The following is a 27734-nucleotide window of genomic DNA, read 5'->3' as shown; positions in this document are numbered from 1 at the left end:
ATGAAAAGCTCATCTAGGAAAATAATGCTATAAAACCACAAGTAGGTGAAATCAACATCTGGCATATATATGATTACCACATAGGTCAAAGCATTCAGAGCCAAAAGTTTATTTTCACCAAGTAAAACATGCTACTGAAACAAAGTATATGATGCATTCTCAATAATACAAGCCTAAAATTAAATTAATAAGTACAAGCAAATCTTTGTGACCACAATAGATCCCGCGCAATCTCTTCTTGTCTTCGCGCCTCTTGACTGTACTTTTCCATAAGATTGCGGATCCTTTCTTGCTCTACAAGAAGATCACCATATCGATTCTGTAGAGTTTTCTCTAGTTCTTTTTGCTTTTGCACATCTTCCCGTATGCTATTAATACGATTGGATGCTGCCAACCGTTCTTGTCTCTGTAATGCTAGAAAGCACTCGTACTCAGTTACAGCGGGTTTGAAGGTTGCCTCTACTTGTGACCAGGTATTTGCAGCTCGTATCTGCATATAATTAGATAATAACAGATTAGTGAAAACAGTTTAATACAATTCCCAATCAGTAAATGTAATAAGATTTGTCTTTCAGATAAAGAATGTGGAAAGCATAATAGATGACTTTGGGCTATATGCTTAGATATCTTCATCTGCCGTTTCTATGCGGGTCTTTGCAACAAAAAAATAAAAAGAGAGAGTAACATAAAAGTATAGGTCACAGCACCAACCCGTTTACTTATATAACTCAAACAATTGGGCTTTGTTTAATAAAGTATCGTTATCTGTAAAGTCAATGTTTCAATGGATCGAAAGTACCCGAGAGTCTACTTTTAATGCAGACAACATCATCCACCAATATTTACACAAATGCAAAAATACTAGATGCTAAAAGTAAACGAAAAGATGAACAAGAAATGTTGGCGGGTAAACCCAAACAAACCTGGATAAGTACAACCTAGCCCATTCTAATCCGTAACCCATACCACCCATTTTGCCACCTTTAAATATAAATAAGATAAGAAGGTTTACCCGTTTAGGCTACTGGGAACAGGAGAGAAGGATGTTGGGGGGGGGGGGGGGGGGGGGGGGGGGGGGGGGGGTGTGTGTTATCCGAAACAACACTTTCCTTAGCCACCCTAACCAACCAAGTGGTAGCCTAGGTAGGGGACTTGTTTTAAATAAAATCTTATTAAGTAACAACATCAAGACATTAAAGATACAAACAAGAAATATTTTTTATCTCACCTGATAGCCATTTGTTAGAACCTTTACTTTTTGCTCGAGGCGTTGTGCCTTCCTAGTATCATCATCCATTCTCTTCTTGACATTTTCAAACTCATCCTGAAAAGCAGCAAGCTTTTCTGAGTTTCCAGCAACGCTAGAGAGACCATATGTATTGCGGGTGGGAAAATACATGATGTCATTTAAGCATGTCCGGTGTGCTTCAACAAATTCATCGATATCCTCCTCCTCATGGCCCATTGCAACGCGCAAAAGTTGTGACTCTTCCTTAATCATTTGGTCAGCCTGTAAGATACAACAACTGTTAGTATTTATAAAAACAGTACAGCAAAAAACAATAGAACTCGGTCAAAATATAGAGACGTGGTGTCATGATACTACAGAATGTGTTTCAAGTAATTAAAACTATTATTACCTGTTTACACAGCAATAGTTTAACATTTGAGCAGAGGTAAGAATAGAACCAAATTAACAAGTATTCAATAAGTGTGAGATAGTTTTTTCAAAGTATTAACCATTAGCTAACATTGGAGATGTTTTCTAATTAATGTGCATGTATGTAAAAAAAAAAAAGGTATAAATATAACAAAATTAAGTACTAATTCATTACCTCTTTTAGTTCTTCGTCATCAAATTCTTCTATTACAGTAACTGAAACAGATTTCCCAACCGGACGCTTGTTTCCTCTGTTTTTCTCATTCTCTAGCTTTTCATGATGAGGAAACTTGGCATAATCATGCTCCAGTAAAGACAAAAGCTCCTTCCTTATCATTTCATCTGCCTGTTCAACCAACGTACGCGGAACAAAAGAACTCTTATCTTCATCACCTCTTACTAAAGAGTTCCTTATCAGTTCGAGGGAGCCAACAGGTGGTCTATGGAGTTCGCGTTGCAACACATTCGACCTTTCTTTTAGTAACACTTGCAGTTTAGCTTCTTCCTCGGCTTTTTCCCGAGCAATCCTGTCAGACATATCCTCTTCCATCTTCTCCTCCAGTTCTTCATTATCTTCTAGAAATAGTCGAACAAATATGTGATACTCATTTTTTGGTTGTGGAAGACCGGTCAAACCTGAACGCAAATATTGTCTCATATCTGCTTGCCTACGAAGCTTGAGTTTAGCACTTTCATGCATTTCCAGCTCTTCATTAATGCGAAGCTCGTCACGCATGGGAGTTCCTTTGGGAGTGACACCAAAAGAGTGGCCATCCCTCGGTGTCATGCCAAGTCTGGGTGTCAGACCACCCATGGCTCCTGGAGTTGACATAGCCCAAGGTGTTAGCATAGGGGTTGGGGTTTGAATCTCCTTTTTCTTTGGGGTGACCCCTGAAAAATCTGAAGGATGTAAATCGGGATTTTCACCACCAAGTAACGGAGTCTGAGATAATCTTAAACGGGCCTGATTTTCAGCCTCCATCATTATAGCATCTTGTTTCCCAGCTGGTGTTCTCAGTAGTGGGGTCATTCCTTGACGTGGTGTTTGGGTATAATCAGCTAAGAGAGCACGTGTGGCATTGCTTCCTTCTGAGACTTCTTCATTTAAAGCAGGAAAACTGATTTTTGCAATATGTTCTAATTCGTAATCGGGAATTTGTGGTGTCGGGAGGTTCATCTTTGGCCTTTTTCTGACAGTTTCAGGATCATTCATCTTGTTTGCTTGTAATATAGCCGATGGGGCATCCTGTCTCTGTGCAATCTTGTTCCTCACGATATCCTGTTTTCTCAAACGGGCCTCCTTATCAGCCCTTCTTTCACCTTCAAGATCCTCAATGGTGGTCGGAAAACTAGGTTGTACAACTATTGAATTTTCATCAGCCACATCATAAAAACCAGGAGGAGGCCTCTTTTCGAATGGGATTTCAGCATTGTAATCAATCCCCTTTCGCTTCCTCTTCCGATGTCTATTATCATCAATTCCAGCTGCCTTCAATTCTCTTCTCTTTTGCAAAGAAGCAAGCCTTCTAGCCTCTTCAAGCTGCTTTTCCCGAGCTTTTCTTTTGGCCTTCTTGCCCCTAGTATTAGCTAAACGGGCACGTGCTTCTGAAAGCATTTCCTTTTCATCCTCATCCATATCAACCGGGTCTGGTCGTGCTGGCTTTGATTCTGGGTTTGGATCAATCTCCCCAGGACGCAATTTTCTGGGATCATCACTTGGTTCATAACTTTCATCCTTTGCACAAGCTGCATCAAGCAGTTTTTCATATCGCTCGAGACACTGGGATGGTGTGCGACCTACGATTGGAGCGATTGTTCTCCATTGAGTCGGCATAAGCTTAGCCAAATGAAGCAGCTTTTCAACTTCTTCTCTGGTCCACTCAGTCTGTAAAGGTTTACAAATGATTAGAATTGGTCACATAAAGAGATTTAGATTTTGATATATAAGCTATATAGCAATAGCAATAGCAACAGCACCAACAATAATAATAGATAAATAAATAAGTGAAACAAAACAAATACATTTTACACACACATACACACATCACACATCTGATGTACATATTGGCATATATATATATATATATATATATATATATATATATATATATATATATATATATATATATATATATATATATACATGTATGAGGTTCTTAACATTTATTCCGAATCAGATTCTAAGTATATGTTTAAAATCAGTTTAGCATTCAACCCATTTTGAAAACATCGAGATGAAGGCTTCAAAATAGTGCGGCCTACTGTCAGTGAGTGCCAAGATTAAAAAAAAATCGCCGAGAACTCATCTAAAAAACATATTACTTACTGTTGACTATAGCAATAACCTAGCTAGTCCAAGCAAGTCAAATTTATCTGAAATTTCATTATTTTAAAGTTTTTGTAAAAGTAATAATACCAATTTGACGCCAACAAATTTATAAATGGTTCTATCTAGTTTGCATTACTATGGAGAACTTGAATGATAAAGTAATACAGTATCATGTTCCTTAACCTAATTTCAAATAACAAGTTACTCAATTACGGTAATCAACACTGTAATACCTAACATCACCATACAAAAATTAACAGTTATCATCAAATATATATATATATATATATATATATATATATATATATATATATATATATATATATATATATATATATACACAATAATAAGATTATTATACGATATTACGTACGTACTTTTTTGATTGAGGGATCCAGCCACTCATACCACCGAGCTTTACATTGTTTGGCCGATTTACGAACAAGTAGCGATGAAATACGAGCCCATTGATTCTTCCCGTATTTCATAACAGCGGCTTTTAGGATTTCATCTTCGGTGTTTTTCCAAACACCGCCCTTTATCATAATCCTCATCTTCTCTGTTTAGATAGTAGACTGTTGCAGGTTTTGGTTGAATAGCAAGTGATTTGAAGGAGACACCCTAATTAATACGGAGTATATGTGGCTCTGTATCGATGAGTTTCGATTTCAACTATCCAATCTCTTTATTACATATATAATATATATAATGGTTACGCCGTAGACGCCGATAATAATCGGTTTTAATTTGGGATTTCTTCGAGGGTTTTGTTTTGATGATGGGTTTTATGATAGGCGGTTTTGATGGCCCTAATTTATTATAGGCATATATTTCATTAGTTTCCATAAGATCATTACTTGTTCACCACGTCCAAAAGGCGTGGGCGTCCGAGTTTGACCTCCACAACACCTGTTATGCGGCATTGTGGAGGGACGTTGGGATAGTTTCAACATGCATCCTAACGGCTTTGTGGTCTTGTCAGCGACATATGATTGGCCAATCAATTTTAATTTGGGACGTTGAGAGAGTGTCTGATTTTATAAATAACTAAAATATAATTCAATAAATAAATATCAAAAGTTTCAATTGTTAATACCAACTTATTCCTTCACTCTTTTAAACAAATCTTTTTAACAATTTCTCTCTAATTCTATATCTATATACTCCCTTGCAATACCTAATATATGAATAATCACCATTTAGCTAATGGCTTGACGGTGTCGAGGTCACTCTTACAACTTTGAGGTTGGGGGTTCGAGTCATGCTTAGCACATTTCGTGGTATATATATATATATATATATATATATATATATATATATATATATATATATATATATATATATATATATATATATATATATATATGGGAGAGATCAAGGGATAAGTACATTTTTTTGAGATAAGGGGATAAGCTCATCCTAGCCATAGATCTCAGGAACTTAATAAATAACGCGGAGGGGTAAATACGTAATTTTGTATTTTTAGTAAAACATCTAATAAAAAGGAACAAATTAGTTGAATATTCATCTGACCGCTATTTTCACTTCAACTATTAGGGTTTCAATTCCTCATAACAATCAGTGTTTCTAATCCAAAATTGTACCGCAAACATCTTTAAATTCATCGTGTAGATTCGGAATATTCATCATTGTTTGAAGATTCATCACAAGTTGTTGAAATCTGTTATAAGTCAACAATTTAAGTCAAATTAGAAGTCACGTGTTTTGCTTATGATATCCTGGACTCGTGTGCACGTGAAATACACGTGCAATCATTAACAGAATCATAACGGAATTCTGTTAAGGTTAGGGTTCAGTTAAATAGCTCATGGAGCTATGTTAGAGTCAGTTTTCGATTTGTTGTCAATTGACATTTTTCTCTCTTGATTCTGTAACTCAATTTCAACAATTGTAATATTGATTGTAATTCAATTTCATAGCTTCGATCAATTGAAGTTGTCAGGTTGAATTGATTAATTTCAGTTTCAATACTTAGATTAATCATTACAGTGGTATCAGAGCGATTTCCTGCGAAAATTGATTATTGATTGCTCGTTTGAAGATATGGTGATGGCGACAAGAAATACAAATGTAGGAAGTGCAGAAGACACCGGATTGGAAGCCATTAAAGCTTCAATTTTGGAGTTGAATCAAGCAGTGAATAGATTGAATGGAAGAATTGATGGAGTAGTAACTCAACAACAATATCTTAGGCAAACGAGTACGGTGGAAGCATATTATGATGAATTTGAGCAGTTGCTAAACAAGGTTGAAATAAGTGATAAACATGCTATAAGTCTGTTCTTGGCAGGATTACAGAAGGAGATAGAATTACCTGTGCGAATGTTTAAACCAAGAACACTGGAAGATGCATATTCTTTAGCTAAACTGCAGGAAGACACAATTGCAGTGGCCAAAAAGAGGTATAATCCTATCTTGCCTACCCCAAGAACCACTTATACCACTAAGAATAGTGGATATACACCTTCAATCCCTAAGAGTGTTAGCTTGTCACCTGCAAACACACAATTGGCTTTACCCATGAATGCATACAACACAAACCCTAGAGGAAGTAAAAGATTGACTCAAAAGGAGATAGAGGAAAAAAGGGCAAAGCATTTATGTTTTTATTGTGATGAAAAGTATACCCCAAGTCATAAATGTAATGGCCAACTTTATTCCTTAGAAGTTGTGGGCAATAAGAGCTTGGAGGACTCACCAACAGATGTTGATGATGTTGAAGGTCAAACTTTAGAAATGACAGAGTTTGATCAATATTCACAACCACAATTGTCATTAAATGCTTTGACAGGGGCTGATAACTATCAAACAATGAGGGTGACTGGTACTATCAACACATACAAGGTTCACATACTTATTGATTCGGGTAGCACTCATAATTTCCTTGATTATGAGACTGCAAAAAGATTAGGGTGCAGGGTAAGCAAAACAGTCCCAATGCAAGTTATTGTTCCTGGTGGTAATAAACTCATGGCTTCAAATGCATGTGATAAGGTGGTCTGGACAATTAATAGTGCCACATTTGTAAGTGAAATGGTTCTTATACCATTAGGTGGTACAGAAATGGTCTTGGGAATCCAGTGGTTGAAGACTTTAGGTGATATAAAATGAAATTTTGAGGAGCTGAAGATGTCCTTCAAGTACAAAGGTTCAAAGGTTCAATTGAGGGGAACAAAAAAGTCTGATTTGCAGTGGATGAAAGCAAAGAGACTAGCTAACCATGACAAGGGTAATCAAGCTCATTTATCTTCAATGGTTCTGTGTGTGTACCCAACAGTGTTATGTCAAATGAATGCTATTTCCATTAATGAAGAACCAATAATGCCTGAAGAGATCAACAACCTGTTGTCTGTTCATGATGATGTTTTTACTGTACCAACAAGGTTACCACCACAGAGGATGAAAGATCACAAGATTCCTTTGAAGGAAGGCACTCAACCTATCAACATACGTCCATATAGACATCCTCCAACACAGAAGGATGCTATTGAAACTATGGTGAATGAGTTATTGGAATCTGGGGTCATAAGGACAAGTCAAAGTCCATATGCAGCTCCCATTGTGATGGTAAAAAAAAAGGATGGAAATTGGCGCATGTGTGTGGATTATAGGGAGTTGAATAAGCATACCATTAAGGGTAAGTTTCCAATACCAGTCATAGAAGAGTTGATCGATGAGTTGGCAGGGTCTAAGGTGTTCTCTAAATTGGATTTGAGATCAGGGTATCATCAAATTCGTATGTATGAGGATGATATAGCTAAGACTGCATTTAAAACTTATGAGGGACACTATGAGTTTTTAGTAATGCCATTTGGACTCACTAATGCACCTTCAACATTTCAGGCATTGATGAATGAGGTATTCAAACCTTACTTGAGAAAGTTTGTACTTGTCTTCTTTGATGATATACTAGTATATAGTGCTAGTTTAGAGGAGCATGTTACTCACTTAAAGATTGTTCTGGACACCATGGGTAAGCATGAGCTTTATGCTAAGAAAAGTAAATGTGTTTTTGCTACTGCAAGTGTAGAGTATTTAGGGCATATCATTTCTGCACAAGGGGTGAGCACTGAACCCTCTAAAATTGAAGCAGTAGCTAAGTGGCCAATACCTAAAACCTTGAAGCAATTGAGGGGGTTTTTGGGGCTCACTGGATATTATAGGAGGTTTGTTAAAGGTTATGCTACAATTGCTCAACCATTGACTAGACTATTAAAGAAAAATTCTTTTGTGTGGGATGATGATGCTACTTGTGCTTTTGAGCAGTTGAAAACAGCAATGCAAACAGCTCCTGTTCTCCAATTACCCAATTTTGATAAAGAGTTTACTGTGGAAACAGATGCCTCAGGGGTAGGCATAGGTGCTGTGTTGCAGCAAGGGGGCCATCCTATAGCATTTTTAAGTAAAACCTTAGCTACCAGGCATCAGTCATTGTCTACATATGAAAATGAGTTTCTAGCTGTCATTGTTGCATTGGAAAAGTGGAGAGGCTACTTATTAGATAGACACTTTATCATAAAGACAGATCATGTGAGTTTAAAATATCTGTTGGACCAGAGGATAACTACACCAACCCAAATGAAGTGGTTACCAAAATTAATGGGATTTGATTATGAAATATGTTACAAGAAGGGTAATGAAAATTTGGCAGCTGATGCATTATCTAGGGTGGCTGGTGAAGGTCAGTTATTTCAAATTCACATCTCAAGCATCTCCAGTGATATAGAAACCCGTGTCCATGACAGCATAAACAAGGATGTGGACATGCAGCTTTTCATTGACAAATTAAAGTCAAAAGAAGTCCATTCTAAACATTATGAATGGAAAAATGAGAACTTGTGGAGGAAAAACAAGTTGGTGGTTGGAGCTGACCCTGTGTTGAGAGCTGACCTCATCAAACATTTCCATAGTGACCCCATTGGAGGCCACTCTGGTGTTAATGGCACTACTCAAAGATTGACTGCAAGTTTTTATTGGAAAGGTTTAAGAAGAGATGTGAAGCATTTTGTGAGAGCTTGTTTAGTTTGTCAAAGATCTAAGCCAGATTTGGCCATGTCACCAGGCCTTTTGCAACCATTACCAATACCACAAAGGGTGTGGGCTGAGATTTCAATGGATTTTATTGAAGGGTTGCCATTATCAAAAGGTAAATCAGCTATTTGGGTGATAGTGGATCGATTGAGCAAGTATGCTCACTTCATTGCCCTAAGTCATCCCTACGCTGCTAGTCAACTTGCTAGTCTATTCATTGATAATGTGTACAGATTACATGGGTTGCCTGAAGTTATAGTGAGTGATAGGGATAAAGTGTTCTTGAGTATTTTTTGGCAGGAAATGTTCAAGCAATTAAAGGTCAAACTGCATCTGTCAACAGCTTACCATCCACAAACGGATGGTCAAACTGAGATTGTTAACAAAAGTGTTGAGTGTTATCTCAGGTGTATGACAGGAGATAAGCCAAAGGAGTGGGCAGATTGGCTACCTCATGCTGAGTATTGGTATAATACAAATTATCATACTGCTATTGGTACCACCCCATTTGAGGTCATGTATGGGCAAAGTCCAAAGGATACTACCAATTATTCAAAGGGTGAAAGCAAAGTGGATTTAGTGGACAGGTCATTGGTGGCTAGAGAAGAAGCAATGGCTATGCTTAACTTCCATTTAAAAAGAGCCCAGGATAGAATGAGGCATTATGCTGACAAACACAGAACTGATAGAGTATTCGAGCTTGGAGATTGGGTTTATGTCAAATTACAACCCTATAGACAGATCACTTTACGTGGGGCTCATTTCAATAAGCTGTCACAAAAATACTATGGTCTCTTTGAAGTGGTGCAGAGGATAGGTCAAGTGGCTTACAAGCTGAGTTTGCCTTCAACAACTAGAATACATCCAGTTTTCCATGTATCTCAGCTCAAATTACATAAAGGTAGCTCACCAAATGCAATGGGAATGATCCCACCCACTAATCAAGATGGATTGCTGTTGGCTGAGCCTTTCAAGATTCTGGATAGACGTTTGATGAAGAAGGGTAATACTGCTTCTGTGGCCCTACTCATACAATGGAAGAATGGCAGTGAAGATGACGCCACATGGGAGCCAATTGATGATATTCGTCTTCGTTTCCCAGATTTCAAGTTTGATTGAATATGATTCTTGGGGTCAAGAATCGTTTGAAGGAGAGGCAATTGTTATAAGTCAACAATTTAAGTCAAATTAGAAGTCACGTGTTTTGCTTGTGATATCCTGGACTCGTGTGCACGTGAAATACACGTGCAATCATTAACAGAATCATAACGGAATTCTGTTAAGGTTAGGGTTCAGTTAAATAGCTCATGGAGCTATGTTAGAGTCAGTTTTCGATTTGTTGTCAATTGACATTTTTCTCTCTTGATTCTGTAACTCAATTTCAACAATTGTAATATTGATTGTAATTCAATTTCATAGCTTCGATCAATTGAAGTTGTCAGGTTGAATTGATTAATTTCAGTTTCAATACTTAGATTAATCATAACAAAATCAACTGAAAAGACTAAAGAAGATTCATCTGTCATAAAAGTTGAGAAGATCGACATACAAATCGCAATCATCATTCATTCATCAGATACGAATTAGGACTCCCGATTGAAATCCAAATTATTGAGCGAATTTAAAAATTAAATTGAAAAACCCGTAGTCTATGGTGCGATTAGAGGACAAAAAATCGAAGAAACGCAACAAATCGCGATGGAGAATTAATGTGTAAGAACTTTAACGATTACATGTTTTTATCAATTCTTATTTGTTCTATATTCATTGATCGACTGTTATAATCTTTAAAGAACATAATTTTGAAAAATGTAAAATACAAAATCGATGATGAACTTAAGAAATTATTTGATTTGATGAATGTACTTTTCTATGGTGAATGTTAGATCGTTGATACATATAATGAAAAAAAAAAATAAATGAATGTTGTTTTATAACTGTATAGAGTATTATACACCAGCATTCTATAGAGTGTTCATGGTTTGTATTTTTACCTTATATCGTTTATTTACTGGTATTCTCCGGAATAGATGTCTAAGTTGGTGTTTGACTGGGCCAAAGACACCAATGCTAAATGCTAATATGATGAATCAGCTGCTGAATGTTTGCATAATATAATAATTTTATATTCTAATTATTCATATAAAATTATCAATGAAGATTCAATATATAATTAAATTTGAATTAGACATTAGTACCTTGTTAAATTAGACTTCAATACCTAATGAATCATCATTGGAAATGAGATTCATTAGAAAGGATTCTCGTTTGTTATGAGGAATTAGTTGTATAAGTTATCGCTAGTTATACTGGTGTCATATTTGCATTTCTTGAAGTGAATTTAACTCACTCTTTTGTTTTTTCTTTTATTTACAAGTACTAGTGTGCCTGAAAGTTAAGATGAAATATGAGATAACAAGTAAAAATATAACAAACGTAAATGAAATGAATCAAGCATTTCATGAACATTATGGACCATGTTTAATATTAAAAGAATAAAAATTAACCGGAACATCAACTATTCTGGTCTAGGACCTATTAGTGATAAGTCCTACCAATATTCTGTTTTAAAGGGTAGAAACGGAATGAGTGACATAACATGTTGACTCTTGATTAATGATCAATTGTGGCAGAGCTGCTCCTTAACTATAGAATGAATAAGATCTTAATTTTTGATTATATAAGTAAAGATATAAACAAATACTCAGTGATTTTGATTTTTGATTTTGTTTTATAATTTACTGTAAAAGTATGGGTCATGAATTTTTACCTTCTGTATAATCTTAAAGTTGAACCTTCATTATAAGAAAAAGGATATAGATCAGTTTCGAATGATATTTGGCTTCAACTGATTGACAGTAATGCAGTCCGCTATCTACTATATAAATTTTATGATGAATTATACAATTGTGTGTTTTAGCTTTTTAATTTCATCAAAATAAATTGCATCACTAATATGGTATGACATTGTGTTTCTAACTATATTCAAAAAATATTCATACAGTGAAGGATATAAACATCGTGGCTGTTAAACGACTTAGGTTGCGGTTAGTAGAAGTTGAAGCAAGGCTGCAACAAGACAGGGCATGAGAAGTTGAATTGAGTAAAAAAAACTCCATGAAATTTAAATGTTACAAGTTAAAAAGTATATTGGCCCCTAGAGTTGCTGATCGCAAAGGCACATGGAGATAATGTGAACTTGTCATAACAAAGTGTTCATTCACTAAACTCAATGTACTGCAAGGTGGGAAAGAAGAAGGGAGCTTTCAAGGGGAGTTTATGCCTGTTGGTGCTGATGGGAAAATTGTGCTTTCTTTCAATTTGTTGAATGACGATCCGCGTGATTGGATATATGATTGGTAAGAAGCTTTATAGGATTGAACATTTTATACGACTTATATGCATCATGTTGCTCTATTTTTAACATGGATTAACGTCACCAAATTATGATCGGTCACTCAGTATCGGTATCATATCAAGTGACTCAAATAAGATATTTTAAAAGTACAAGGACCTACATGAACAATTACGAGGTCGATCTCTTTCTGTAGGGATTTAAAGAGGTCGATGAGAAACTTCTAGCCCATGTACTTGAAGCCTTGGGCCCTATAGCGAATATAAGTGTGGAAAGTCAGGTAATATATGAATTAGAGTTGCTTTTCAAAAATAAATAAATAAATAAATATGAATTCCAATCACAGGGATGTTAGCAGAACTTATGTTGCTTTACAAGGATTGTATTTATGCAATTTATTATTTATATGAGTTTACGTCAATGCAGGTTCGGTATCATGCTCTGAAATCTTCATATTTTTATTGGGATGCTGAACAAGAGAGCCACATTTTTAGCCCCACAGATCTTCCATTCTTTGTAAGTTGAAATGTAATTGTGATAGCTAGTACTTGTAAAATATTACATACTATTTTATTAGATTCATAATAGCTAAACAACAACACAAATCGGACCGCCCATTATAAGTGAACGGTGGAAATTGTCACCTCTTAATTTTTCCAACCATTAAAAGCTCCATTAAACTTGTACTAAAAAGTCTACCTTACTGATGTTTTTGTTAAATTTCACAGGGTAACATGAGTTCTTAAAGGCACCAACTAGATTCATGACTACATTCAGTAACTCTCCTTCGAGAGGGATGTTCATCAATTCTTGCTATTCCCGATGCCAAACTGGAACTCAAGAAACATGGTTGAGAAATATTTGTTTCTGCACTAGTACTGAAGTTCATGTGCGTTAGTTTATATTTATGTTCATATGATGATCTTTAACGAAAGAGAGCACTTTTATAAAGTTAACATTCATCGAATGCATGTTATCATTTGTGATGCCCCGTACAAAACCATCGTGTACGAATCATCAACAACAGGATCATTACAAGGTTAAGTACTATATGCTGTAATTAAAGAAGTTGCATTCACGATAAAAAGGTGATGTCATAACCGACATCAAATGTTTTACATTTCAAAAGCATGCTTCACTAAGTAGAAGCAAATAATAAGTGTATGTGACCACAATGGTCGTTACAAGTCATAGTTCAAAAGTACTAAAGTTTGAATGCAAGGTAAAGTAGTTCATGCGATGACAACTCTAAGCAGCGGGTGTCTACAGCACGACTAGTACACAGCGGAAGCTAACCTCAAGCACCTGAGAAAAACATGCTTTAAAACGTCAACACAAAGGTTGGTGAGCTATAGTTTAAGTATAACAGTAAGTAAGGTAGGCCGCGAGATTTCAGTGCTACAAAGAGCGTTTCAAAACAGTAAGATAAAGTATATGTTAACCGTGGGCACTTGGTAACTAACTTAACGTTTATACCCCCTGAAAGTACACTTGGCAAGTGCGTATGTTTACGAAGTATTAAACACTCGTTAAATGCTAGCGCTACTAGCCCGAGTGGGGATGTCAAACCCTATGGATCCATATCTAAGATTCGCGTTCACCGGTTCAAAAACCAATGACTAAACGTTACCGAGCTAAAGGGAATGTTTCTGCCGTTATATAACCCACACATATATAAGTTTAAGTACTCGTGCCTAGTATGTAAAACATAAAATCCGTATGTATTCTCAGTTCCCAAAATAAGTTAAAGTAAAAAGGGAATGCTATAACTCACAATGATAATGTAGTCGTAAAGTCGGTTCGGAAAAGGTGTGCAAGTAATCGGTCCGAAGGTCCTCAACCTAAGTCAAATAGTACTAAGTCAGTAAATCGTCTTAATAGGTTTAAAAGTATGTAAATAAGGTCTTAAGAGTCATCATCATTCATCATTTAACAAAAGGTGTAAAGTAGGTTTCGTTTATGAAAGTAGTTTACAACAAAGGCTGACTTCAGTCAGTCACCACGGCCTCTACCCTTACTGAATTAAGGTGAGACCAGTGGCCATGGCTCCGTTTATGAGTCCTTTAGTTGTGGTAAAATTTACAGAAGCAAACTCGTCTTGATTTGACCGTGGCGACGGTCTAAGTGCGAGTAGGTCAGAAATTTCTGCACAACGTTAAAGGACATAGTGACGATCGGAGGGCCATAAATCCTAAACCGTAACTCGGATTAAGACGAGTCCTATATGAAAAGTTATCTACTCAAAAAGTTCTATCTAAAAATCATGGTCTCAGTAGCCCAGGTCTACTGGTATGTTACAGAAACATCAGGTCAGTAGGGTTTGGACAGAAACAGTAAGTTTAAGTGAGTTCCGGTGGTCTTGGTGCTTGATGTTCATCATGGTTCTCATCCTTGATGCATATAGCTTCAAGTGTACAACTCATTGATGTGTCTACATCATCTCAACCAAGTCTTGACCATCATAACATTAGTGCAAGTCTAAGACATGAAGCACAACTTCACTTAAGAGTTGTAAGTGTTTTGATGAACCAAAGTTTCATCAAAGTCTTAGATTTAGCACATACATGAAATGTAAAAGTATTACTAACTAAGTTTTGACAATTATGACACAAGTGTGAGTCTAAGACATGTAGATCAACTCACTTAAGAGTTGTATGAAGTTGATGAACCAAAGTTACATCAAGATCTTAGATCTAACACTTACATGAACTTTATAAGTAAAAACAAGTTACAAACTTGAAGTAAACTTATGAAATCAAGATCTTGAGTTGTAGAACATAGTTCATAGTTTGATCTTGAAGATCCAAGACTCAAAAGTCTAGATCTACCATAAGTGTACCAAGTTATAATTAAAAAGTTTCATTTACATGTTCTTGAACTCTTAAAGTTAACTTTAAGTTCAAGATTAATGAGATCAAAGTTAACTAGTAACATTTGACCAAATACAACCAACAACATAAAATTAAAGTGCAAGTAAATGAAGTAACAAACTAATTCAAACAAGTAATTAGTTCATTGTTGTTCATACTTTAAAGATTCAAACCAAAGTTTGATCTTTAAGAAAGTAAACTTTAAAGTTTACTAACATGACTTACAAGTATGTTTTCACAACACATGAACATTAATCTTTTAAAAATAACAAATGTAGAACATAACTAGATAGTATATGTTCTTGTTGTTCTTGTTTTAACAAGATAAAATGAAGAATCAAACTAACAAGTTTGATTCTTGGAAGCTAGTAAGTAAGTAACAACAACAAAGTAAGTAAGTAATAATAACAAATAAGTAATCAAACAACAAGTAACAAAAGATGATGATGATGATTATGGGGTGTTGGATTTCGGTTTTACAAAGAGAAGAGGAAGAGAAAAAGAGTCCAAGTTACTTACAACAACTAGAGAGAAAAGAGAGAATGTTTGAGAGAAAAATGAGAAGTAAAGAGTGTGTGTAGTGAATGAGAGAATGGAAGTGTATCAAGTAGTAAAAAAAAAGTTTGATCTCCCCACCCAACCATATGGCCTACGGCCTTCAGCAGAAAAAAGAGGGGGAAGGAGTTGTTTTATGGTTACAAGCATGTAAAGATGTCAAAAGTTGGTTAATAGAATGGTGTACATGGGGATTAAGTGCCAACTATATTCCAAGTCTTTCAAACTAACTAGTTAAGGTTCAATTTAATACTTACAAGTGAAAGAGTGGCTAGTTAGTCCACTTAAAGTGTAGGGTGGGCTTGTAAGCCCAAAGTCATAAGTCCATTTCACTACTAAAGCCCAAGTTCACTAAATTAACAAATTAATCCATTTAAAGCCCAAGTAATTAACCAACAACCTTAGTTAATTAAAATGATTAATAAAACTAATCATGAATGTAAATAATACTTGAAAATATTATTCGTGCAAGTTTCGTGTGTCACAAAGATGTTTCGGGCACTTAAATGTCAAGTACGGGCAATCATGGTAACATGTAAATGTAATAACATACATTCGTTTAATCACACGTATTAATAATAATAATTATTAATAAATAAACGTTGGAAAAACCAGGGTCGTTACATTACCCACCTGTTAAAGAAAATTTTGTCCCGAAATTTTAAGCTGAGGTAGATGGAGGAGTCGGGAAAAGGTGAGGATACTTCCGCATCATTTGATCCTCTCGTTCCCAAGTAAATTCAGGTCCTCGTTTGGCATTCCATCGTACTCGGACGATCGGAATCTTGTTACGTTTCAAAGTTTTGATCTCACGATCCATAATCTCAACTGGTTCTTCCACAAAGTGAAGTTTGTCGTCAATTGTAAGTTCTTCCAATGGTATGATAAGTTCAGGTGCAGCAAGGCACTTCTTCAAGTTTGACACGTGAAAGGTAGGATGAACTGAGCTCAATTGTGCTGGTAGGTCCAAACGGTAAGCAACGGGTCCAACACGTTCCAGGATTTCAAAAGGACCAATGTATCGTGGGTTTAACTTTCCACGTTTTCCAAAACGGATCACACCTTTCCAAGGTGCAACCTTCAACAATACACGATCACCAACGTTGAATTCAAAGTCCTTACGTTTAAGATCAGCATAACTCTTTTGGCGATCACGGGCAGTCTTAAGTCTAGCTTGGATCTGAGCAATCTTCTCCGTGGTTTCGTGGACTACCTCGGGTCCGGTGATTTGCTTTTCGCCTACTTCTGCCCAACAAATAGGAGATCGGCACTTACGGCCATACAATACTTCAAAAGGTGCAGTATTAATGCTAGAGTGATAACTGTTGTTGTACGAGAATTCGGCTAGTGGCAAATGCCTTTCCCAGGCCTTTCCAAAATCAATGACACATGCACGCAACATGTCTTCCAACGTCTGAATCGTTCGTTCACTTTGCCCGTCAGTCTGAGGATGATACGCAGTACTCATGTCAAGACGAGTTCCCATGGCTTCTTGCAAAGAACGCCAAAATCTAGAAGCAAAACAGGGATTACGATCTGAGATGATCAATAAAGGTACACCGTGTCGTGATACAACCTCCTTGATGTAAAGTTGAGCAAGTCTTTCCATTGTATCCGTTTCCTTCATCGCTAGAAAGTGTGCAGATTTAGTAAGGCGGTCAACAATAACCCAAATAGTATCGTATCCGCCCACCGTCTTTCGCAGCTTAGTAATGAAATCCATGGTGATCCTTTCCCACTTCCATTATGGGATTTCCGGCTGTTGAAGTAACCCAGAAGGTCTCTGATGCTCGGCTTTAACTTTCGCACAAGTCAAACACTTACCAACATAAGTCGCAACGTCCTTCTTAAGATTCGGCCACCAATACTGTTCTTTAAGGTCGTGGTACATCTTGCCCGCACCGGGGTGAATCGAATATCTCGATTTGTGTGCTTCATCAAGTTTCAGGTTTCGTAGATCTCTATAACAAGGTACCCAAATTCTTCCGGCATAACATCGGAGTCCAGACTCCCTAACCTCGAATCGAGAGACAAGTATGTTCAAATGTTCGTGAGATATGTTCTCCTCCTTGAGAGCCTCATCTTGGGCTACTCTGATCTGGCTGTTGAGGTTCGAATGGATGGTGATGTTCAGAGCCCTAACACGAAGAGGTGTCGTCCTCTCCTTTCAGCTTAAAGCGTCAGCTACAATATTGGCCTTGCCAGGGTGATAACGGAGTTCACAATTGTAGTCATTGAGCGTCTCGATCCATCGACGCTATCTCATATTCAGTTGCTTCTGATCGAATATGTGTTGGAGACTCTTGTGATCGGTGAAGATAGTGCTCTTAGTTCCATACAAATAGTGTCTCCACAATTTGAGTGCAAAGACAACGGCTCCAAGTTCGAGATCATGGGTAGTGTAGTTCTGCTCGTGAATCTTCAATTGGCGAGAGGCATAGGCAATAACCTTTTATCGTTGCATCAGTACACAACCAAAACCACTCTTCGATGCATCACAATAAACAACAAAGTCGTCACTGCCCTCAGGAAGTGATAGGATAGGTGTGGTGGTTAACTTCTTCTTCAAAGTTTGGAATGCTGATTCGTGTGCAGGTTCCCAAATGAACTTCTTGCCCTTGTGAGTCAGCGCGGTCAAAGGACGCGCAATCAGAGAAAATCCTTCGATGAATCTTCGGTAGTAACCGGCGAGACCTAGAAATTGGCGAATATGAGTCGAAGTAGTGGGAGTCTCCCACTTGCTGATAGCTTCAATCTTGGCGGGGTCAACTTTGATACCCTGGTTGCTCACAACATGACCCAGAAACTGTACTTCCTTCAACCAAAATTCGCACTTGGAGAATTTGGCGTAAAGTTGCTCTTGCCTCAAGAGTTCAAGCACTAATCGGAGGTGTTGCTCATGCTTGATGTGGGAGCAGAGTAGTATATAAAATAGCTATATTTTTACTAGGAAATACTATTAAATACGATACAATTTTACACAAGATATTTATTTATTTAGAGAATGGATATACTTAAACCTTGCTACAACACTTATAGGCAGTGTACCTAATCGTACAGTAGTGTAGTTTTTAGTAAGTCCGGTTCGTTCCACAGGGAATCTTTTTAAACAAAGCTTAACGCTATATTTGTTTACTTTTATAAAAATACAAATATATATATATAAGTAATATTATTATTATAAAGGGGGGTTTTTACCGTTTAATGACCGGTTTGTCGATTTTAAAATTTTAGTCGCAGTTAAAACCAAATGTAAAATAATAAATACAAGACTTAATTTAAAGCGTAAAGTAAATAACGATAATGAAATTGCGAATAATAAAAGTGCGATAAAATAAACTTGCGATAATTAAAAAGTACAATAATTAAAAGTGCAATTAAATACAATAACAATAAAAATGCGATAATTAGAAGTGCAATTAAATATAAAATAAAGGAAATTAAATATGAAATAAAATAATTATGCTTATTTAAACTTCCGTAATCATGATGTTTGACGTGTTCATTTTAGTTTTATGCCCATGGGTTAATTGTCCTTTGTCCTGGATTATTTAATATGTCCATACGGATTTGTCCATAATAGTCCATCAGTCATAAATATAAAGAGCGAAAGCCTTCGTCAAATTATTCTTATTCCCGAAGTCAAATATTCCAACTAATTGGGGATTCGAATTGTAACAAGGTTTTAATACTTTGTTTAATGAATACACCAGGTTATCGACTGCGTGTAAACCAAGGTTTTACTACTTTGTTAACAATTACACCAATTACCCTTGAATGTAATTCACCCCTGTTTCAACAAGTCTATTAACTATTAATCCAGTTCTGTATCCGGTAAAATGAATAATTATTGGTATTTATAGATATCCCGCCCACCGTACCCAGTCAAGCGTATGTGGTTATATATAAATACGTCGAATTATAAGTTTGTATATTAAATTAACAAGGTATTGTTTAGTTAATATAAAACCCATTAATAGCCCATAGTCTAATTTCCACAAGTGTCGTTCTTTTATCCAAACCCCAATTATGGTACAAAGCCCAATTACCCAATTTTAGTAATTAGCCCAACATCATGATTACTTCGGATTAAATAAGCATAATAATAACTTAGCTACGAGACATTAATGTAAAAAGGTTGAACATAACTTACAATGATTAAAAATAGCGTAGCGTTACACGGACAGAATTTCGACTTACACTCTTACAACATTCGCTAACATACCCTTATTATTAGAATTAAAATTAAAATTAAAATTAAAATTATAATATAAATATAAATATATACGATATAGATAGAGAGATGGATATATGATGGATAAAAAATGCTCAGAATTCGGTTGCTTTTATAGGGAGTTTCAAACTTTGGGGCTCCGCGACTCGCGGCCCTTTTGGCCTTCAAACTCCGCGAGTCGCGGAGTTTGTAAATACAGCTCAGTCCCTTTTGGAGTCTTTCTTGCCGACAGTTTTAAATATTAATATAATATATATATAATTTTTAAGAATTATTTATATATTATATTATATTTATGTGCATAGTTGACTTGTAATTTTTAGTCCGTTGCGTCGAGCGTTGAGAGTTGACTTATGTCCCGGTTCCGGATTTTCGAACGTCCTTGCGTACAATTTAATATCTTGTACTTTGCGTTTTGAATCTTGTACTCTTGTAATTTCGAGACGTTTCTTATCAATAATTGGAACCTCTTTGATTGTATTTTGTACTTTTGAGCTTTTTGGTCATTTGCGTCTTCAATTCGTTGAATCTGTCTTTTGTCTTCACCTTTTATTATTTAAACGAATATCACTTGTAAATAGAACAATTGCAACTAAAAGCTTGTCTTTCTTGAGGAATAATGCTATGAAATATATGTTCGTTTTTAGCATTATCAAATATTCCCACACTTGAGCGTTGCTTGTCCTCAAGCAATATCGTCTTGAAATACTAGAATCACTTCTTTATTCTTTACACTTTGTACATCAGTGATTTCTATACGGTGGTATAAACAATGGTAGTAACGATATGGTTTACAGTCCCACATGACTATAAAAATTTAGATCCATTAAGGAAATTGGATCTTTATGAAAACATTTGATCTTTTGAAAATTAAATCTAGTTTTTACCCTAGATAAGTTTTCCGGAATAACCCTTTACCGGTGTTTGCAAAATATTTTTGTGGGTTTGGTGGGTTTCAGATTTGAAAATTTTAGCTCAAAACTTATGGTTTTGTGTCACCCACTTGCTAACCTTGTATTTGGAAAGCAACACGTCCAGTTTACTTGTCCCGTATATTACCTTTCGGTAAACTACCGTCCGGTTGTAAAGGAAAGCGTTGAACAAGCAACTGTTAAGGCAATGTCCCCTGACATGCTTTTAATTATGGTCTATAATGTGTCGGACGCAATTACTATCCTTGGTAGGAGCAATAGTAAAGCTCACCCTTATGATTTTTCGGTCTGGCACAAGGTCCTGTCTTTGACCATGCTATGCAACCACAGTTCTTACGGTTGACACCCGATTTAGTTCAGGTGACCTAATGAATTCCAGGTGAATTCCTGGGATTTCACGTTCAATGGTAATGAACGCATTGAAAATAGGGTTTTCAGAAAACAAATCGGTTTGTAATTTTGATCAAAATATTTTCTCGTTCAAGCTCGAGTTTAGATATCATTGAATTCCATGAGTTTGAATTCTCAATCTTTAAGGTCAATCTCAAGGATTGAGTAATATCAGTCTTAAAAGCTGATTTTTAATCTTTAAGGAGATTATCCTTTCTGGGGATCTGATTCATTAGTCTTATCCAGCTAATTTGCATGGTGCCCCCCATTTTACGAGATAAATCCTTCTCATGGTTAGGATAAATCTGACCACTTGGCGACCCTGTTTAATGCTGAGGTCCGTGGATTTCCTGCTGATTTTAGTGATGACTTTTCTAGATTTTTCGTCAACCTACAGCTGGTCTGGACGACAACTTCATGACCTAAATCAAGAAGCGCGTGTCTTTTTCGGAAGACTTTACTTCCTTTTAATGATGGAATTGATTCATCGTGTAGATCCATCTCTTCTTTTCTTTCATCGGGTAAAACAGTTTAGTTTAGTCCAAAGCAAAAGTATTTTCAGTTATTTGTTACAGATATATGTGACATATGTTTAAGATAACTTGGTAAATTTTCCCACACTTGGCTTTTATTTTCCTTTTTATCGTCCTCTATTCTATTTTAAATGAATTTTAACATTTTGGTTTGTTTCTCAATTTATGTCCTTTCCGAGGTAACAATAATTTCGGTGTTAAAACCTAGTTTTATCGTTCATAAATATGTATAAACATGATTTTGAGTTCATTTAATTGAAAATTTTTAAAAATTTTACTAGAATTGGGTAGTCAGTATATAAGACTAGGGCTGTTCTTTATTATCAGAGAGCACTAGATTCTAATACAACTACTGCTTTACTAGTATTTTTAATGGTAACCAAGTGTATAAAGTAAAAAATTTTAAAATCCGAAAGAATTTAACCCCTTCCCACACTTAAGATCTTGCAATGCCCTCATTTGCAAGAAATCAGTAACAATTTAAATTATTGAGGGTGATTTGTGTGAAATTGATTAAATTTTACCAAAGTTTCCAAACATATTGGCGTTTGTTTGCTGAATGATAAATGGTGCACATCATTTGTTCATTCCGTCTTGTTGTTGTTTCACATATATTTTGCATCTTGTCGTCAAAATTAGTTGCTTTTGCTGAACTTAATGCCAGTCTTTGAAAATGCGTTGTTTTACCCTGTTGTGTACATAAGATAAACTGCAAACATATATACATATTTTTGAAGTTTGGTATATTACCCCACATTCAAAAATTATTAAAATCTAAGAATAAAAGTTAGAAAATTATAAAAACTATTACAATATTAACATAAGTATTAAACGTATCAATATTACAAATTACAAAATAAATAAAACTAAGTAGACTAGGGATGATATTGATACCAATAGGGGTTCCAAGCATAACCATAGGTGCTATAGAATGCTTCGGCAGGGTTATACGTAGGATACGGTGGTTGCATCTCTATAGAACAGGGAGGGAATATGGGTTTTGGCATAGGAATATAGTTTCTACCTATATGTTGGCAATGAGCTATGATTTGGTTTTGATGAACTTGCCAATCTTCAAATGCTCTCTGTCTAGCATTTTCGTACTCCTGTGAAGCTATAAACCTTTGCATTTCTTGCATTTCATTTCCCCCTCCTACATTACCTTGCTGTTGGTTTCTCTCAACCTGTGGATGTCTACCATGGTATTGTACTGCGGCGTTATTTCGCCTCTTCAAAACTTTCGCACCATGGTATACATTTAAACCTATAGTATCGCGGGGGTCTGGTTCTTCGACTAATAATCTCCCCCGACTTATATCCACACCGAGATATTCAGCAATCAAAGTAATAAAAATACCACCTCCTATTATGCTATGCGGTCTCATCCCCCTAACCATAGCTGATAAATAATAACCCACACAATAAGGTATACTTACAGCGCTTTGTGGGTCTCGAATACACATATGGTAAAACAAATCCTGTTCATTTACCTTTTCCTTGTTCTTACCTCTTTGTGTAATCGAATTAGCTAAAAACCTATGAATCACTCTTAATTCAGCTCTATCTATATCCAAATAAGAGTAATTTCCCCCTTTGAATCGGTGATGGCTTGTCATTTGACTCCATACACCGCGTGTATCAAAATTTTCATCTATCTTTCTACCATTTAGTATCAACCCTCTACAATCGGCAGATGCTAACTCCTCAGGCGTATATATACGTAAAGCCTGAGCCATGTCTAGTAAAGACATGTGGCGCATCGAACCTCCTAACAAAAATCTAATAAAAGATCGATCGGTTAAACTAGCTACCCGATCATTTAATTCTATACTACACAACAATTCTTCACACCATACTTTATATACAGGTCTACGCATGGTGAATAAACATACCCAGTCATTAAAAGTAGAATTACCATACCTCTGTACAAGTAATTCCCTAATTGGCCCGGCCAATTCTACAGCTTCTAATGGTCCCCATTCTATGACCCTCGGTACCTCAACAACTTTAGAATGAAGAGTATGCAAACCCCTTTGGTACTTTGGATAATCTATCCAAAGTCTGTCAAATCTCAGGTTCGGATGCAAATCTTCCAAGTGCATATCAGAAAATGTCATGACTGGATGAGGTATATCTTGCTTGTAGTAGTTATCCACCTCCTGTTGTTCCGCATTCTCAGCAGGAGCATTGCGAGCTTGGGATGAAGATTCACCCTTTTCAGTCTGCAAAACACATCAAACACAATTTTTGTGCATCCAAATATGCATTAGTGTCAGAAAATCATCAATCAAAATAATTACAATGACACGATCAATTTATATCAAACTTAAGCTCATTTTCACATTTTTATCAAATCTACACTTTTTCAAATAAGCATATACGAAAATGTTCGCCAAGTTCATAAGCATTTAACTCAAATAACATGTCAAAATAATCATTACTAGCAATTAAACAAGTTTCAAATGGCATTATCTCTCAAAAATCAAGTTCATGAATTTTAGACTTGAAAAAGTCCACTTTAATTCTCAAAATCATGTTTAGGCTCAAAGTTTGGATCATTTAACTACCTAAACATGTTACACTACTTAATTTAGCAACAACTCATGACAAAAATTGGCCATAACCTGTTTATATCAAAAAGCCCCAAATTTTTTCAAGAACACAAACCCTAGATTACTCTAAATTTGAAGTTTAAGGCTTCTAATCATGTTAAATAGCATCAATCTAGGTTATACAAGCATAATACATAAACAATTTAAGCATAATTACACTAAAAAGCATCAAAATCAAATTGGGAAAAAAATTGCTCAAGAACACTAATTTCGGATTAAATGGTGTTTAGATGTAGAAATTTACCGTTTTTCTTGAGTAATTCCTTGATAGCATCCTTCTCAACATGATTTTAGTAAAAGATTTGATGATTAACGGTTAAAAATTGTGATTTTGGGGGTGTTTTTGGGGTTTTTTCGCGCAGTATTTCGCAGTGTTTTTTTTTTCTGTGTTTGTGGTTTGAGCTGTTCGTTCAGCTTATATTTTTTTCTGGTTTTTTCATCCTCCGCGAGTCGCGGGGTTTAAGCCTTCAAACTCCGCGAGTCGCGGAGTTTGTTTTTTTTTTTTATATATCTTATACTAATTAAAACAATTGAGTAATTAATTTTAAAATTTTGTTTCCCTTGTTATTTAGGACGAGGTCATTTCGGATCGATGTCCTAGTCCGTCCTTCGACAAAATTTTAAAATTTGTCTTTTTGTAGCGATTGTTTTAAAAGCTAAGATTTTTGGGGTTTTTTAATGTTTTTGGCATACTTTAATTCAATAAGATTAAAAATAATGATAATAAAAGTTCTCGTCCCTCCCTCGGGTAAAGCAATTTCGGTTCAAAGACCTAGTCTTCAACTTACGACGAATTTTAAAAATCATATTTTTAACCTAATGAGATAAAGTAAATTTTTGTTTTTAAATTCACACAATTTAAATATAAAATTCAAAATTAATATTAAAAATTTCACACCAAACTTAAAATTTGAAATGCATAAAATTCATATTTTAATAATTAAAAATTCATACCAAACTTAATTTAAAAATTCATATTATAAATTCACACCAAACTTATATTAATTTTTCAAATATTTACAATTTTAAAAATATTTTTTTTTACAAAGTTTACAATATTAATTTAAGATTTAAATATTAATTTTAAAAACATGGTAAAAATAAAATTAAAAATCTTTTTGGCTTTTTATCCCACTTTAATCAATCAAATATTATCAAAAATATACGCCCCTCTTTTCGGTAAAGTAATTTCGGTTCCAAGACCTAATTTAACTCATGACGAATTTTTGAAATATTTTGGGTTGATTGATTAAAGATATTTATACCTTAAGGATAAACGTTAAATTTCGCAGTGATGTAATAAATTTTTGAATGATATCAATAATTTCGGTCGCCAAACCTAATTTTCTTCAATACCAATTTAATACTTTATAGCGAACAAATTAGCGTTTATTAACAAAAGGTTAAAAATAAAAAAAAATAAAAACTGTACAGACATACCTGTGAAATAGATTTCTTAGTTATATGATCTATCCCATTCATAAGATAGTCGGTTTAATTGGTTTTCCATAGCTACATAGGCGTAACCTCGAGCATTCAGTGTCTTTTCTTCTAAACATATGAACGGTCCGTCTCTGCATAAAGTAACAAATTCGGTATTTGAATAGGTTTGATTATTTGAACATTTACCTCCATGTGACCATTTTCCGCATTTGTGACATCTTTCTAGGTGTCGTGCTCTTCTTTTTGCTGCGGATTTTGATTTTCCTTTACCAAATTGTAACTTATTATCTTCGCATCTGGATTCTTTTCTAACTCCGTCCATTCTTTCTCTGATTACTGATACTATTTCACTCGGAAGTGTGTCATTATTACGTTTAGTGATCAAAGCGTGTAGCATTAGACCATGGTTTAGTTCACAGGCAGTCTTCATTTCCTAAAAACCTAAAAAAAAAAAAATTCAGAATGGGGGGAGAAGACTAGTTCTTTAGGGTCTGCTAGGGAAAGACCATTCGGGTTCCATTTTCGAGAACTACACGAAAACAGACAATCTAACTCTAACAGAAATACATATTATCCTTTAAAGACTTGATTCTCCCCACACTTAGTTAGCTGTGGTGTCGAAATTGTGATTAACTTCGTTGTCAACTTCCATCGGACCATGTATGTAGTGTTTAACTCTGTGACCATTAACTTTAAATTCAATCCCATTTGAATTTATTAATTCTATCGTTCCGTATGGGAAAACTCTTTTGACTATGAATGGTCCAGACCATCTTGATTTTAATTTTTCAGGAAATAGCTTGAATCGTGAATTGAAAAGAAGAACTCTGTCTCCTTCTTTAAATTCTTTTGAACTTCTGATTCTTTTATCATGCCATTTCTTCGTTCGTTCTTCTAATTCTTAATTCTTAATCGTATGTTTCATGTCTTAATTCTTCTAATTCGTTTAGTTGACTTAATCGTAGACGTCCGGCTTCATGTATATCAAGATTACATGTCTTCAAAGCCCAAAATGCTTTGTGTTCAATTTCTACTGGAAGATGACATGCTTTTCCATAAACAAGTCTAAAAGGTGTGGTTCCAATTGGAGTTTTGTAGGCTGTTCTAAAAGCCCAGAGTGCATCCTCCAATTTAATGGACCATTCCTTCGGATTTGATCCTACGGTTTTCTCTAGAATACATTTTAAAGCTCGGTTGGTATTTTCAACTTGTCCACTTGTTTGTGGATGATATGCGGTGGAGATTTTATGAGTTACTACATATCTTTTAAGAACTTTCTCAAGTTGATTATTACAGAAATGAGTACCCCGATCACTTATTAAAGCTTTCGGTGTTCCAAACCTTGCAAAAAGACGTTTTAAAAAATTGACTACAACTCGTGCATCGTTAGTTGGGAGAGCTTGTGCTTCCGCCCATTTAGATACATAATCAATGGCTACGAGTATATATAGATTATTATGAGATTTTGGAAATGGACCCATAAAGTCAATACCCCAAATGTCAAATACTTCACATACTTGGATGACATTTTGTGGCATTTCATCACGTTGACTTATTTTTCCGGCCCTTTGACAAGCATCACAGGATTTGCAAAGAAGGTGTGCGTCTTTGTAAATTGTAGGCCAATAGAATCCAGCATCATAAACTTTTCTTGCTGTTAGTTGAGGCCCATAATGCCCTCCTGTTGGTCCTGTGTGACAATGGTTTAATATTTTACTAGCTTCATCTCCAAATACACATCGGTGTATTATTCCATCGGGACAACTTTT

At 35.5% G+C, this 27734-nt stretch overlaps 2 protein-coding genes across 2 annotated transcripts in view; both read right to left on the bottom strand.

Moving 5' to 3' along the window:
- The window catches only part of LOC139900954 (uncharacterized), an 86326-nt gene that overhangs the window by 19352 nt on the left and 39240 nt on the right, over positions 1–27734 (bottom strand). The gene's annotated exons all lie outside the window — the stretch shown is intronic.
- On the bottom strand, positions 137–4681 carry LOC139896487 (cell division cycle 5-like protein). Its single transcript, XM_071879128.1, has 4 exons — positions 4367–4681; positions 1836–3545; positions 1229–1510; positions 137–490 (listed from the first exon to the last, which is right to left on the bottom strand). Exons 1-4 carry the CDS (start codon positions 4541–4543, stop codon positions 185–187), a joined length of 2475 nt encoding a protein of 824 aa, XP_071735229.1. The 5' UTR covers positions 4544–4681; the 3' UTR covers positions 137–184.

This window comes from Rutidosis leptorrhynchoides, chromosome 3 (assembly GCF_046630445.1).
Source record: "Rutidosis leptorrhynchoides isolate AG116_Rl617_1_P2 chromosome 3, CSIRO_AGI_Rlap_v1, whole genome shotgun sequence".
Taxonomy (NCBI): Eukaryota; Viridiplantae; Streptophyta; class Magnoliopsida; order Asterales; family Asteraceae; genus Rutidosis; species Rutidosis leptorrhynchoides.
This window is presented reverse-complemented; position numbering and strand designations above follow the sequence as displayed.

Bases quoted from the DNA above. Each gene is read 5' to 3' on its own strand.
- LOC139896487 (XM_071879128.1), bottom strand. From the start codon at position 4,543: ATGAGGATTATGATAAAGGGCGGTGTTTGGAAAAACACCGAAGATGAA. The intron at 3,546-4,366 runs GTACGTACGTAA...AAACCTTTACAG, and splicing joins TGGATCCCTCAATCAAAAAA to ACTGAGTGGACCAGAGAAGA. The intron at 1,511-1,835 runs GTAATGAATTAG...TGTATCTTACAG, and splicing joins ATGACGAAGAACTAAAAGAG to GCTGACCAAATGATTAAGGA.